Source organism: Myxine glutinosa, chromosome 10 (genome assembly GCF_964187855.1).
Source record: "Myxine glutinosa chromosome 10, kmMyxGlut1.1, whole genome shotgun sequence".
Classification (NCBI taxonomy): Eukaryota; Metazoa; Chordata; class Myxini; order Myxiniformes; family Myxinidae; genus Myxine; species Myxine glutinosa.
Window position 1 is genome coordinate 34,339,928 of NC_136270.1, and position 16,415 is coordinate 34,356,342.

The window sequence follows — 16,415 nt, forward strand, 5'->3', positions numbered from 1 at the left end:
CCAGTAACTTTGCAGTGACGACAAAGGGATTAGTGTTCCGATTAGATTTACTATAATATTAACGTTACGTTGTCATTATTACGAAAATGATATTACTGTATAAAAACTGAGGTTAATTCCTTAATTCCGTGGTTATTAGTACCGTACACCGCTCATGATCGATTCATGAACCATACACCGCTTCAACCCATTAACTTTGCATTCACGACATTGGGATTAAAGTGTTATGGTTATATCTATCTCCTTCTATATATATATAAAAGAAAGTTTTTGTTTGTTTGTTTGTTTGTTTGTCTGCGCAAGCTAATCTCCTGAACGGTGAAAGATAGGAGAAAACCTCTAATACAAAAAATGTCGGGAGGAAGGTTTTAGGCTAGGTGGGGAGACCAGTCGAGGCCCACCTCAGCCGGGCTGGGCGCATTTCGCAATTAAAAGCTGAGCTGAATTATTGTAGTCGATCTTCTACGGCCTCGAGTAAAAGCTGAATTGTGGTCGTAAATTCATTCAACAAGAACTAAAAATGTCGGGACGGACCTCAGGAAGGTTATCGGCTGTGGCGAGGCTGGTCAAGGCCGCTTCGGCCAGGCTGGGCCCATTTCGCAATTAAAAGCTGAGCTGAATTATAGTAGTCAATCTTCTACGGCCGTGAGTAAATGCTGAATTATAGTAGTAAATGCATTCAAAAAGTAGCAAAAATGTCGGGACGGGCCCCAGGAAGGTTATAGGCTAGGTGGCGAGGCCGGTCGAGGCCCACCTCGGCCGGGCTGGGCCCATTTCACAATTAAAAGCTGAGCTGAATTATTGTAGTCAATCTTCTACGGCCGCGAGTAAAAGCTGAATTATAATCGTAAATTCATTCAAAAAGAACCAAAAATGTCGGGACGTGCCCCGGGAAGGTTATAGGCTAGGCGGCGAGGCTGGATCGGTCGGGCTGGGCCCATTTCGCAATTAAAAGATTTGCTGAATTATAGTAGTCAATCTTCTACGGCCGCGAGTAAAAGCTGAATTATAGTAGTAAATTCATTCAAAAAGAACCCAGGCAACGCCGGGTGCTTTCGGCTAGTTTACTATATTATTGTTATTATTATTATTACGAAAACGATACTACTAAAATGATACACTACTGTATTAAGAAACCTGGGCTTAATTTGTCCGAAGCGGCCTGAAGGTGAGGCATGAAGCCTAAGGCCGATACATACTGTGTCATTGGAAGATCCTTAACATCCAAGCTTTTCATATTTGATGATCATTTTAAGAATCAGTCTGTTTGTGTTTCACACTGAATGAAAAACGTAAAGGTTGTGATAAAGCATGGAGGTAGAGCATGGCAATTGTGACATATGACAGGTTCGACGATATGTTCAGCCTGAACGGCATAGGAATCAAAATGGCAGAGGAGTCAGCTGTTGTACACCGTAATGACATCAGACGTAATCACATCACCCTGTCATGTGACCAGATCCTCAGCTCCGATTGGTATACGTTTGAGGGAACATACATACACGTATACATATACATATGAACGGACAAACACTGTTCTAGACGGCTTTGCCCTATGGGCAAACGCCGTAAAAAGGATCGATAACCTTTGTTTTCCCCGTCATAAAAAATGCCACACCATACCCACAAAACCAAAAGGTTGCCCTTACTGCAGCTGGAACTCATTCAACTATTCCAGGTTCTTGTCTTTGGAATTTCACACTGCAGACGGCTCTCCCTTTCAGTGAAAATTCCGAAGCGAGCGTGTGCACACGGATGCTTGATACGATTGTGTTAAATTGCACTGTCAGGTGATTGGAGACATACTTGAAGGGTTGATACCATGAGCATGGAAAGATGCACATTTACTTTTTAACGTGTCATGGCCATACCGATGCACTTTTGTGTAATGCATTCCTTTTAAGACTTGCACAAGTGCCCTCAACAGTCATTTCCGATTCTTTTGTGTTTGCCAACTGATGTCATTTGCCAAAATTTGCCAACGTGAAACAAGAATAGGTAGGTGGACGTGATATTACAAAAGGTTGTAACAGCATCACATCTTCACATCAGTTTACCATGTCTTTATATTTGTTTTCAGTCCTGACATTGAGAGCAAATGCTACATAAATATCCAGCATGCAAAGGTGAAGGACAATCATTTTGACACCTTGAGATATAAAGAATTCCAACAAATTTCACGAATAACAGCAATTTTGAACGACTGCCTTACCGTTGCCACCTGTTGAGAATTTTTATTTTTAATAACAGGTAAGTGGCCTGATGTTTCGGTATTTGCACAGGCCATAGTTCTTCCTTTAAAACAATGGGCATTTATTTTATTTAACAGGTAGTACATTTTGAATCACACTGAAAAATAAGTTACACTTTGCCATTTTTTAAACTGCTAACCAACACAATAGTTTCATTTCTTGACTAAAATTCACTTGACTCACGCAATTGTCATCTGGGATGAATTCACCCTCACTGTGCACACTTGTGTACGACCCATGGTGTGCCATCTGCTGCTGCCCATCGGGTATGTAGCCTGGTGGAGGAGAACTACGGCCTGCCTGGTTCTCTAGATTGGGTGGGAAATTTGGGTGAGAATTGAAACAAAGACCGTTTTCAGTCACACATATGCAAGGGATAATAATCAGCGAGTCTATTGCACAACATAGAAGTAGAAAAGTAAAATAACGACAATTGTTCAGTTAAAGGATAAGTTGGAGAGTTAAGTTAAAGGCCTATTAAAATGTGTAAAAACACTTGTTTAAACTCGTTATGAATGTTTAAACTTGTTATGCCATAATCTTATCATACAAATCCTTTTAAAATCCTGAAAGCAACCTGCATGCATGCACCAAACATGCATATTGTAGCAATATCATACCAGATGTGCATAAAATTAACTAATACGGACCCAAGAACAGGTGCACAATAAAAGGTATGAAGTCAAATGAAAAGAACATTTTCAAAGTGAAATCAACAAACATAACATTCATAACCAAATACAAGGCATTTGGATAAAAAGTTTGAACAAAAACGAAAAGCATCAACCTTAAAAAAAAATTTTAATGGGGGAAAAAAAACAAAAAAAAAAACATCCCTTAACAACCTACAAAAATTAATACTGTATTTTTCAGTGTATAAGTCTATGTGGAGTATAATTTGAATTGGCTAATTTTCCCATTTTTCTTTTCCTTCATTGTAAGTCTATTTGGAGTACAAGGCGAGGCAAAATCATGAACGGTCATTAACAAAACTGTCATTCAGTCAGGACAATAGAGGTGTTAAATCTTCCCTTACACTCACAATGCATCACTGCTGACACTACTTCCAGGGTTATGAATAGTAATGAGCTGTTTTGTGCATTATTACATCCTCCACCCACATTATTACATCATTTTAATACATGTGCCAAGTTTGATTTAAAACTTGTACCCTTCGTTTCTCAAGTATCACGTTTTTACCTGACATGACCTTTGACCTTCGAAGCAGAAATATAATCAGTGCATCTTTGCATCATTATATATACTTGTACTAAGTTTGGTCAAAATATAATAAATGGTTCACAAGTTAACACAGTAACAACAGTTTTACTGAAAGGGACCTCTGACCTTTGACCTCTTGACCCCATTATGCAATCCATTGATCGTTACATCATTTTACATACTTGTACCAAGTTTGAGTTCGTTCTCTTCAGCCATTGTTAAGTTATCGCAGTAACAAAAATCTATGACAGAAACTGACCTTTGACCACCTGGTGCCGAAATCTAATAAGTTCATCTTTGCATCATAATACGAGTACCGTAAAACTTCGACTATAATGCGCACTTTTTTTACCCAAAAATCTTTTTAAAGTTAGAGGTGAGTATTATACATAGGTCTAATTTTTTTGTAAGTTTTTTTTCAGATTGAAACGATCGTCGAGGACGTCTTCGAAAATGGAAGTGGAAATACTCAAAGAACAACAACAAAGAATAGCTAAATGTTTAATATGGAATATATAATCTGTAAGTTCACAATCATGCAGTAAGTAAGTAAACCAGTGTTCTATTAAGTGTTGATTTTAATGTCAGGCTAGTTCGAAAGTTATTTTACTAATGAAAAAAATTACACCAGTAATTGAATGGACGTTGGAATGGACTTCTGCGCGATCGTCGTTCGACGACAGACGACACTTTTTTTTTCTTTTTCTAAAACTTTTTTTTTGTATACAGAGTCGAGGCTCGTGAAAGAGCTAACATTTATCAAACAAACAAATCAAACAAACAAAGTATATAAAAAGGGGAGCGGTCGACAAGATGGGGAGAGAAGGGGAGGAAGCACACAAACACAACATTTGAGAGCAGGGACATCGGGAGATGTGTGGGAGGGAGAGGGCCTGGGGGGAGGCAGGATAGGTATAAAACGCAAGGACACCAAGGACTTCCAGGAAAGAAGACAAAAGTCACCTCAAAAAAGTGGATTTGGGGTGAAATTAGCGGGGGTAGAAAAGATCAAGGTTTTGGATTGGGGAAGATAAGAGATGGTGGTGAACAGCCGTTTTAAAGACCTGGAGGGAGGAGTGGGATTGAAGAGAGTGAGGGAGTTTGTTCCAGAGGCGGGAGAAAAGAGGAATGAAGGAGTGAAGGTGAGCAGAGAGTCTTGATTTTGGCAGTTTAACCATAAGAGGGTTGCAGGCAGATCTTGTGCGACCTGCAGGAATATTTGGGGGACAGAGCCCAGAGAGAGCTGGGGGGGCAAGGCCGGAGAGGAGTCGGTAGAAGACGGAAAGACCACCAACCTGCCTGCGGTGAGTAAGTGAAAGGCCCTCGGAGATAGCGTCATCGCGGGAGATTCCAATGATTCTGAAACTGTGCCACTTCATAAAACAATCTCCCCATCCACGTGACGCCGAGAAGGTGACCATGTTTGGCAGTGTCTTCACAAGCATGACTGCTTTCACACGCACCTCCGAAATGCTGACGCCACCGCCTTGTTGCTGACGATCAGTGACCCAATCGAGCAGATTGGCCTCGAGCTCGGGATGGGCGGCCGCATGACCCCGTTCGGCCATTTTGCTTCGTGGGAGCGACTGCAGAGCTCGTTCTATCGTCTCCATGGTCTGATGTTCACCTCAGATATTCCGTCGAATTCCCACCCAGCACCTCTGTTGCCGTGATATTCAGCGTATCGAACAATGTTTAGCTTTTGAGCCGAGCCGGTATGATCGTCGTCGAGAACTCATGGGTAATTACGGTAAGAAAACTAGTGGAAATAGAGGTCGCTGGTAAATCTTATGAACAACTGAATGAAGCTGTTAAATAACACTTGGGTTTTATAATAAAATATAGCCAATTAATCAGCAACTTGAATACCACGTGATCGTCGTCCGACAATAGGCTACGGGTTGCTTCATTGGATTGCTATCAGACTTCCGCGGTTTATTTAATACGCGCTGCTATGTTTAAACTTTGCACAATCACAACTGAACATCGTGATTGATACGATTTACGACTGTCGTAAATTTAGTTCCTTGACCTGCCGTGATGTTCTTTCATTAGCGCCGCTCTGTTCAACTATTACCAAATCGTGGCCGACAGTCATGGTTGAGATGGACGTCACCGTTTTTGACAGATGCAATAACATGTTTTACGTCGAAATTTTTTTCATCTGAGTGCTGAAATGCCTGGTGTTGCCTTAGCGGTTAGGGTGCCGGCTTGGGATCCTAGGATCCTGGGTTCGAATCCCGGTCGATCGCTGAATTAACGCCAGGGGGTTGACTCAGCCTGCCATCCTTCCAAGGTCGGCAAATTGAGTACCAGCTTGCTGGGATGAATGATCCTGGTGTGTACCCCGGTTTAGAATAGGTACACCGTATCCCTGTGCATCGTAAGAGGCTACTAAGGGTTGGCGTCAGGAAGGGCATCCGGCCATAAAAACATTGCCTCAAACAGGGAACCATGATCGTCATGGGGCCCGCAAGGCTAACCCCGGCTCTAGCGGGGAAAATGGCCTTAAAAACGATCATTCATTCATTCATTATTGAGTGCTGAAATGGAGGTGCGTATTATATATAGGTCTATAGATTTTTACACCCTGGTGTTGGTGTTGTCCCTGGTGTTGGGCTAGCGGCTAGGGTGCCGGCTTAGGATCCTAGGATCCTGGGTTCGAATCCCGGTCGATCGCTGAATTAACGCCAGGGGGGTTGACTCAGCCTGTCATCCTTCCGAGGTCGGCTAATTGAGTACCAGTTCACTGGTAATTCCCTGTTTGTCGTTAAAGGCGGCAAAAAGGGTTGGCGTCAGGAAGGGCATCCGGCCGTAAAACATTGCTTCAAAAAGGGGACCAAAAAACAACAACAACCACGGTTCCCGAAAAAGGCCAACCCCCGCTTTGCGGGGAAAAATGGCCTCTAAAGGTGGTTATAGATTTTTACACCACGACAAGAGTCCAAGTTAGGGGTGCGCATCATGTACAGGGGTGCGTTATAGTCGAAGTTTTACGATATATACTTATGCCAAGTTGGGTCAAAATCCAAATTGGGTCATCACTGGTTCACAGGTTAGCTCGGTAACAGAATTTTTACCAAACAGGACCTCTGACCTCTTGACCCATAATCTAATACGTTTATCTAGATGTCATTATACATACTTGTACCAAGTTTAACTTGGTTCCCTTCAGCCGTTCTTAAGTTATCATGGTAACGAAAACCTATTGCAGACCTGTAAATGTAACCTGTAACCTTTGACCTCTAGACCCCAAAATAAAATCAGTTCATCTTTGAATCATAATACATACTTGAACCTACATTAGTCCAAATCCCATCACTGGTACACAGGTTATCGCCGTAATGAAATAATTGTAACTTAACATGACCGCTGACCTTTGACCACTTGACCCCAAAATTGAATCAGTTAATATTTATATCACAATACATACTTGTACTAAGTTTGACTGAGATCCCTTCAGCCATTCTCAAGTTATCGCGGTAACGAAAACCTATCATAGACGGACGCCAACCCGAAAACATAATGCCTCCGGCGACTTCGTTGGCAGGGGTATTAAAATATGGTATTTAAATGAATAGAAATGCTCACAAATACATTTTCCAAATCCATATTAATGAGAATATAAATTAACAAGTGGTCAAGATAATGAAACTATGCAATGACACACACATTACGCAAAAATATTAACTGAAATATTGTAAACAAAAGGGAAAAAAGAATGAATGAATAGATAGATACATCTGTATAAATATTGTTGCGAATATGGAATTTGGCCTCCATATCCGCTTGTAAATATTCCCCTATTTTCTCCAATACTCCCCAACTTTCCCCAATCCCCCATTCCCTAGTCCCATTGCATGTAAATAACAATCAGTAGAGCCGACCTTCCCCTTATTCCCCCATTAAATGTCGTGCCCAGGTCCACCGCACCACACGTAGACAACTTTCGGACATCTTCCTAGTTATTCTTATTCTATGTCAGTTAAGGCCTCGTCTCCATTAATTATGACTCTTCGTTGCACCAGAATGTGATTATATGGCATCAGTAGTGAGTTTAGGACCTTTCCCATACCTCCTTCCATCTTCTTCCCCAACAATTACAACAACAACAGAGATGGCGGCGGAGCGGGGGAGGATGCGTCCTCACACCGGCTCGATTAGCTCCAGACCATGCGCTCCACGGGGTTACCACGAAGGGGCTCCTTGTCAGCTCCTCGTCAAGGGCGGAGCCTGGTAAACCCCCCCGCACGCACCCAATGAGAAGCAACGTGCCGATTCCACGAGGCGGAGCTAACGAGCCGAGGGCGTGTCACTCCCCGCCGGATATACGCGGCCCCGCGCCGGATGTGACGAGAGATGCGCACCCAGCTTGGAGAAGGAAAGCCACCTGCGAGCGCTGAGTCAGATGCGCCTCAGCTTGGAGAGAGAAGCCACCGCCACCCCCAGCGCGACGATACCTCCCCGCATCTTTGGACCGGACCGGACCGTACTGGACCCTGCTTTGAGCCAAGAGTGCACCTTGAGCCATCGATACCCGCTGTCCTTTTCATCAACCCCCGTGTGAGTCAGCCTTGTCCCGTTTGTCTGTCGTCTGTCCGGGGTTAATATAAGAGTGTGTCTAAGTGCCTGTCTTTCTGTGATTATAACTCTAGCCCCTGTAATCTGACCTTTCCGTACGAATATAATCTCCTCCGGAGGTCTTGAGAACTGAACCCTTGGTGTCGTATTGTGTTATTGTAATCCAGCCGGGTGTCTTCTTTTTCTTATTGAGCCAGCATCGCGCGACTAAACGTTCGGGCACAATCGGGTAACTTGTGCAGACGTGGTCATACCATAAAACCGCTCGGTAAATAACATCCAAGCCACGTCTGTAACAATTGGTGTCGAGGAGTGGAATTCGAACCCGGTACTAAATTTATTAGGCCCAAATTGGTAACAAGTAGAATCGATTCGGAGCGCGTTTCCCGCGCGAAATTATAACGGCGAAATTTGAATTTGTTTTACGAAAATAAAATAAAAAACCGAATTTTGAAAGTCGCGCTATGGCGGATCAAGACGGCTGGGGTCCGGTAGGGGAGAGTGAAGCAGGGTCGGTCCAGGACCAAATTGAGGGACATGAGGGACATGAGGAGAGCGAAACAGCGAGGGTAGCAGGCACGCAAAATGGCGCCTCGCAAGAGCGCGCGGTAGCCGAGCCCGCTGTATCACCGGGCTTTAACATGCAGCCGATTGACATACAGGCCCTCATTGCGCAGCTACAGGCAGCTGTACAGATGAGTATGGGGAGCCAGATTGAGCGATTGGGTGAGCGGTTGGGGAACCGGATGGATGCTCAGAGTGAGCAATTGGGGGTAATGGGGAACCGGATGGATGCTCAGAGTGAGCAAATGAGGGTTGATAGTGGGCGAATGGAGGGCCAAATGGGGGTAATGAGGGACGAAGCGAGGGGTACCAGTGAGAAGTTAGACAATAATTTTGAGGGGTTAGACAACGGGATAAAAGAAGTGAAAAATGGGTTAACGGGGGTAGAAAACAGAATGGCCGCTCAAGAGAATCAAATGGAAGGGATGCAAAAGGGGTTAGAGGGGGTAGAAAATAGAATGGCTGCCCAGGAGAATCAGATAGAGGGAGTGAAAAATGGGTTAGAGGGGTTAGAAAACAGTATGGAAGGCAAATTGAGGGACATGAGGGACCAAGCGGAAAGGGAAGTTAAACAAATGGAGCAGCAGATAGAGGGGGTCAGAATGGGGGTAGAAACCAAACTGGATGCTCACAGGGAGGAAATGGAGCAGATGAGGGTGGCATCTGGGCAGGAGATGCAAGTGATGGGAGAGGAGATCAGAAGAGGAGTGAGTGAGGAGATCGGAGGAGTGCGCGAGGAGGTGAGGCACTGTAAGGAGCACATGGAGAAGGAGGTGAGAAAGGGGACTGTAAAGTTACAAGGGGGCATAGAGGACCTGACGCAGGAGGTGGAGCAGCTGACGGTAGGACAAACGGAGTTAGTGGAGCAGGTTCAAAGGAACACTGCGGTATTAGGAGGGTTGAAAGCGACACAAAACGACATAAAAAACGACTTGATAGCGACAAAGAGGGAATGTCAGATGGTACGTGAGGGACTGACAACGAGGTTGGACGAGGTGATAGAGGTAATGGAGACGAAGGACCGGCAGGTGAGGACGCACATGGAAACGGTCAAGGTAGCCTTGGAGGACGAGCTTGAGGAGACGTACCGGGGAATAAAAGAGGTGAGGCACAAATTAGAAGAAGTGGAAGAAGGGGTGAGCGAAATTAAGAAGCGACGGAGAGGGGATAACAAAGAGATAAAAGAGGAGATAAAAGAATTGGTCCAAAGTCTGTGTTTGGATCGTGATGTGCTCGTTAACCGGATGAGGGATTCGCAGGTGATGGAGGAGAAGCGAAGAGGAAGAGGACCCGGTGTAAGTGGTGACCAATATGGTCGTGCGTATGATGCGCCAGGTGATTTAAGAGGCTTGGGGGTCGAGATAGACCCGGGTGTTCGTGAGAGGCCGTTGGTGAAGTGTGCGACAGGTCTGGTGTGCGAAAATGGAGGTGTGCAAGAAAGTCCGACTCTGGGGTGTGTGAGGAAAAAGTGCGTGCCAAGGAGTGAGTGTGCTGGCGAGAGTGAGTCGGTCGTAGCGCGTGTGCGAGGGAGCACGTGGAAGCGCGGGGTGGTGAGTGTTACAGAGGGTGTGACGGGAGAGTGTGCGCAAGAGTGTGCGCGAGAAAGGTGTGTGACGGACAGGTGCATGAGGAAAGAGTGCGCTGTCAGAAGTAAGGAAGAGTGTCCACCTGTGGTGAGTGTTACAGAGGGTGTAACGGGAGAGTGTGCGCGAGAAAGGTGTGTGACGGACAGGTGCATGAGGAAAGAGTGCGCTGTCAGAAGTAAGGAAGAGTGTCCACCTGTGGTGAGTGTTACAGAGGGTGTAACGGGAGAGTGTGCGCGAGAAAGGTGTGTGACGGACAGGTGCATGGGGAAAGAGTGTGCTGTCAAGAGTAAGGGTGAGTGCGTTGTCAGGAATGGAGGTGAAAGTAGTGAGAGTGACATGGAGCGTGAGTTAGTTGTGACAGGTGAGCGAGGATGTACACCTGGAATAGAAGGATGCACACCTGGAATGGTAGAGCGTGAGTGGGAATGCACGCTGGAGTTGGTGGTGAGGCACGTGGTTGGGTGTGCGAATGAGAGCACACCTGTGATTGTCACAGAGGAGGTGACCGAGGAGGGGGTGCGAAGAGGTGTTTTGGTGAGGTGTGCGACCAACGAATGTGTGCCAAAGTGTTCGGTGGTCAGGTGTGTGACCAAGGCTGTGAGTGGAATGAGGGTACCTGGGTGTGTAAGGAAAGGTACGAGGAGCATGAGCACGGCTGGATGTGTGAGCAAGGAACGGGCTTCGGGGTGTAAGCATGCAGGTGAAGCATTGACATTAAACGGGTTAGAGGTTAGGTCGACTTTTAGCCGAATCGGGCCCTCGGTGCGTGCCGGGCCTCGCTTTGAACGGCCGCGTCCGTGCTCCACTCGGCGGAGCTGGCAGCCCGATAGAAAGGGTCGTCATGGCGACCACTTTTTGGTGAGACGTGCCGGCAGGTCGAGATCGGGGCATTGGATGGCTCCGTGCCGAGATGGTGCGTGGGATCTCGGCCCGGGTAAACCTCCTTCCCTGCACCGAATGCGGGACGCACCCAGCCGCTGGCACAGAACAACCAGCATTCATGGCTTGGCTTTACGAAGCCGGGCTTTGGACGGGAATTGGCGCACCGAGAGGTATTAGTGAGTAGACTGGGTGATGAGGTTAGTGTTTTGGACCCAAAATTAGAGAAAAACAAAATTTGATGATTGGCCAAGGATTGGCAGTAGTGATTGGCAGATGATGGGCAGTGATTGGCCAAATTTTTGATTTGTTGAAATTTGATGTGCAAAATTGGTAGTGAGAGACCCCCGATGTGGTGGGATGGCAAATCCACCATCCTTCCCATGTGGGGGGCAAAGGAGCAATAGTTTATGGGGTGTATGGCAGTGAAAACTAGCCCGGGTGGGTTAGGTTATATGGATAGGGCCCTAGAAGATGACATTAGGTGACGTTAAGGTTAGTTAGTGACTGATACCTGTAGTGGGGACGCAGGTAGTTTAGTATGGAGGATAATGACGAGGGAGCGCAATAGTTTAAAGGGACGACTGGGAAGCGCAAGTTTCAGAAGGGAGTGGTTAGCTGAGATGATGCCGTGTGTGTGAGGATTGAACAGGTGTGATTGCACAGGTGTGCAACTGGACAGGTGTGTGGAGCAGTGTATGAGTAGTGAGTGTTGTGGATCAGCGCGAATGCGCTTGGGGAGAGAAGGGTGCCGGTGGCACCAGGTGTGAGAGCACAGGTGTGCAGGTACAGGTGTGTGGAGAGAGTTGGAGTGAGTGGTACGGAGTGGTGTGCATGGTGCGAAGGTGTGGATGGGGGAAGAGTGGACCCCTTTCACGAGTACCCGGGGCGGGTAGTGTAAGTGTTAGGTAGAGGGTGCAGGTAAATTGTGGTTGGATATTGGCATTTGTGGTGCGGTTGCAGAATGGTGTTGTGAATGGGTGCATTAGTGTTGTGGAAATGGCTGGGCGTGTAGCCTGTTAGTGTGTGTAGTTGGTTGGGCACTCCACCACTGTGAGGATGTCGGCCAGGTGAGGCCGCAGGTGGGCTCTGGGAGCCGGTAGTTGTGAGTGGGTGCCTGAGGATCCCGGGTGTGGATCGGGCAGCCCAGTGCCAGAGAGGGCACGGAGTGGGGAGAGAGCCAGAGGGCCTTCCCCAGGTAGTTAGGTTAGGGTAAGGAGCAGGTAAGCTCGGAGGCAACTGCAGTGGTGGAGGTGTGCAGGTGGGTAGACCCACTGGGAGAGGTACACGCCGCAGCCCAGAAATTGTGCGAGGGCACCGGGAGATGAATCGGGGGAGTGAGACCCCAAATTGAAAAGCACCACAGGTTGGCCAATGGGAATTGGTTTTTAGAACCCATAGAGTAAGAGGGCCAATGGTTTGGCCGGAGAAAGACCCCGGGTAGTGTAAAGTTGTTAAAGTCATTTAGGAAATAGTTAGGATTGAAGAACCTGTCGCACCATACGCAGCCACTTACCTGTGGTGATGATGATGACTCCACACCTGTGTTTTCTTTGTTTGTGTTGCAGAAATGAGAATTGCTGTTGGATTTGTGAGACGCATCACGACGTGGATGAGACATTGGGGTGATTCCATCTCTCCCTCCCTAGGAGGGACTGATGATGAATTGGTGATGGCAAATTTTGATGTTGAGTTGGAGATGGCAAATTTTGATGAGAGTTGAAAATGGCAAATTTGATTGGTTAGGAGGGAGAGAAGACGAATTTGGTATATGGGAGGAACGGGGAAGACAGTAGGGATGTTTGTTGATTTGTAAAGTAGATGTTTATGGGTAGTGTTGTGTTGTGTGGATACAGTAAGGGGTAAGGGAGGGGCCATGTAGGTTACCTGGTGGGGGGGGGGGCGTACGATAGGAACGTACCTGTCTCACCTGGTTCCCATGTGCCCCCAGTGTGCATCACCTTACATTGCGTGCACTTTTGCGCCCTTACCACCTTACTCACTTGTTTCTTCTTTTGTCTCCCACCTCCGAGGATCTGGCTTTGGGGTAGAGAGAGAGGAGAGAGAGGTGCTGGCTGCGCAGTTGTGGGCCTGCACTTTCGCTGTTTGCTGCCGGGATCGATACACCATATGGACCGCAATGTTTGTGGCCACCCACAATGGACCGCAGTTCGTTTGCGGCCAAGCACCACCCGGGGATGGACCTATGGGTCAACGTGGCACCTATGCCATACAGGTGAACCACTTTTAGTTAACACCAAGTGCACCACAAGAAGAGCAAGAGACACCTGCAGGGTTAGGGGTTGTCGAATTTATTTTTATTCCAATGAACAATGGTGACTGCACCGATTGGTGGTGGGGTGGTGCTTTTGATGCTCGGGAAGGGTGCTCTGCACGTTATTAAAGGCCGTCGGCCACAGAGCACTCGTGGGTTGGTGTATCGATGTTGGCAAGCGCGCTCTCTCTCTATGCATAACATCTGCATGTGTTCCTCCAAAAACAGGTCCTGGATCGTAGTGTAAATAGCAGCGTAGTCTTGTAAATAATGCTCCCTACCGGCTGTATGTTTAGTTTGAGGATTCTTTCCGGATTCGGTTATCCTGTGGGTGTGTTTCTGTGAGGAGAAGGGTGCAACGTCGCAGGGGGACATATTTACTCATTTGTGAATATCTGTAAAACTGTCGCACTCAGGGTAGAGTTAATAGTAGAGGGAACTACATTGCGTGCCACACTAAAGTAGGTAAAAATTTATCGGGTCGGGACGCCCCGAGGGTAGAGAAGGGTGCAATGTTGCGAATATGGAATTTGGCCTCCATATCCGCTTGTAAATATTCCCCTATTTTCTCCAATACTCCCCAACTTTCCCCAATCCCCCATTCCCTAGTCCCATTGCATGTAAATAACAATCAGTAGAGCCGACCTTCCCCTTATTCCCCCATTAAATGTCGTGCCCAGGTCCACCGCACCACACGTAGACAACTTTCGGACATCTTCCTAGTTATTCTTATTCTATGTCAGTTAAGGCCTCGTCTCCATTAATTATGACTCTTCGTTGCACCAGAATGTGATTATATGGCATCAGTAGTGAGTTTAGGACCTTTCCCATACCTCCTTCCATCTTCTTCCCCAACAATTACAACAACAACAGAGATGGCGGCGGAGCGGGGGAGGATGCGTCCTCACACCGGCTCGATTAGCTCCAGACCATGCGCTCCACGGGGTTACCACGAAGGGGCTCCTTGTCAGCTCCTCGTCAAGGGCGGAGCCTGGTAAACCCCCCCGCACGCACCCAATGAGAAGCAACGTGCCGATTCCACGAGGCGGAGCTAACGAGCCGAGGGCGTGTCACTCCCCGCCGGATATACGCGGCCCCGCGCCGGATGTGACGAGAGATGCGCACCCAGCTTGGAGAAGGAAAGCCACCTGCGAGCGCTGAGTCAGATGCGCCTCAGCTTGGAGAGAGAAGCCACCGCCACCCCCAGCGCGACGATACCTCCCCGCATCTTTGGACCGGACCGGACCGTACTGGACCCTGCTTTGAGCCAAGAGTGCACCTTGAGCCATCGATACCCGCTGTCCTTTTCATCAACCCCCGTGTGAGTCAGCCTTGTCCCGTTTGTCTGTCGTCTGTCCGGGGTTAATATAAGAGTGTGTCTAAGTGCCTGTCTTTCTGTGATTATAACTCTAGCCCCTGTAATCTGACCTTTCCGTACGAATATAATCTCCTCCGGAGGTCTTGAGAACTGAACCCTTGGTGTCGTATTGTGTTATTGTAATCCAGCCGGGTGTCTTCTTTTTCTTATTGAGCCAGCATCGCGCGACTAAACGTTCGGGCACAATCGGGTAACTTGTGCAGACGTGGTCATACCATAAAACCGCTCGGTAAATAACATCCAAGCCACGTCTGTAACAATATTTTCAAGTGTTTGCATGCTTGTTTGTGTGTCTGTACGTTATTCTTTCAGGGCCGAACCATAGCCCCGAGAGGCCCAAATTTTGGTTGTAGGAACTTCAGCATCTGGGCAAGGATTGAAGCTACCTCACCATCCCCCACAATTTATTTTGCATAAGCACTGGGGATACTCAGGTTTATGTCAAGGGCACCAACAAACTCCCCTCCCCAAAATTATAACCCTTCCCCCTGCCCCACAAGGAGATTCTCTGAATATGTGTGTGCATATTTCTGAAAATTGTAGAAGAAAATAAATAAATAAAAACGGCTGGGCAAATCTCCACAAAATTTTGCAAACGTGCTGGGGATACCCAGGGTTAAGCCAAGGGCACTAAAGAACCCCCTCTCCCCTCCCACAAGGTGCTGAACAGGGGAAAAACTATACAGTATAGGGTTTCTGGCACATATTGTGCATTGAAAACGTTGCAATCTTGTAAATAATTTCGTTTGTGTGGTTGTTTACTACTCTTTCACAGCTGAAACCATCGCCAGGAAAAGCTCACACAGCCAGGCAGTGTCGGGAACCCCACATTTCCCCTCCCCCTTCCTGTGCTGCCCCTGAAAGTAGAGATACATAAAACGTCCAAGAAAGCGATAAAATGGAAGGAACACTAACTGCTGAAGCAAAAAAGGCTCGTACACTTAGTCCTCGATTTACAATCATTGTATTTACCTTTCTTCGATGAAACGCCTTAGACAAAGTACTGAACAATTTTCTATTTATGCTTCGTAACTTTTGAGTTAACATTTAAGTTTCACGTGGAATTTTTTTTTATTTCATGCCGGGATGCGACGAAAGTGGAGGTACGACGTACATTACACTACTTCTCTTGCCCTCAGTTTTGCGGTCTGTACTGTACTATTTAGAGGGATCGTCTGACCTTCATTGATAGTATTTTGTGATAAACTTTCCCAAACCCCTTCATCATAAGTGGTAAACGACCCTCAAGTTCTCCAGCTGAAACTCCCAAAAAGAAGGCTCATGAAGCTATTAGTTTGGATAATAAAATGGACGTGGTGCAGCGATTCGAGTGTGGGGATCGTTTGGTGGACATTGTCCACGAGCTCAGCCTTCCTCCCATGACTGTGAGGTCAATAACTCGTAACGTCACCAAAATAAAGTCAAATGCACGAAAGTCGAGCGTCTCAGTAACTTAGTTATTATGTCATTATTATTAATTTATAGGAACTATATTTATACATTGACTGTATTTACTTAGGTTAATATTAGGTTAGGACTAGAAATTTCCACTAAGGAATGCATCAATTCAAAACATCATGCTAATGGAAAATCGTCATCTATTTACGTTTTTTCATTTTACATTCAGTTTTTTAGGAACGCATCTCAAGCGTAAATTGAGGTGTCCCTGTTAAAAAAAA

At 46.6% G+C, this 16,415-nt stretch overlaps 1 protein-coding gene across 1 annotated transcript in view; it reads right to left on the minus strand.

The window, feature by feature from the left end:
* Positions 1-16,415, minus strand: part of LOC137434451 (mitogen-activated protein kinase kinase kinase 2) — a 151,720-nt gene that overhangs the window by 72,091 nt on the left and 63,214 nt on the right. The window contains exon 7 of the mRNA XM_068127456.2: positions 2,436-2,560. Within this exon, the coding sequence (XP_067983557.1) occupies positions 2,436-2,560 (125 nt within the window). The remainder of the gene's footprint in view (positions 1-2,435; positions 2,561-16,415) is intronic.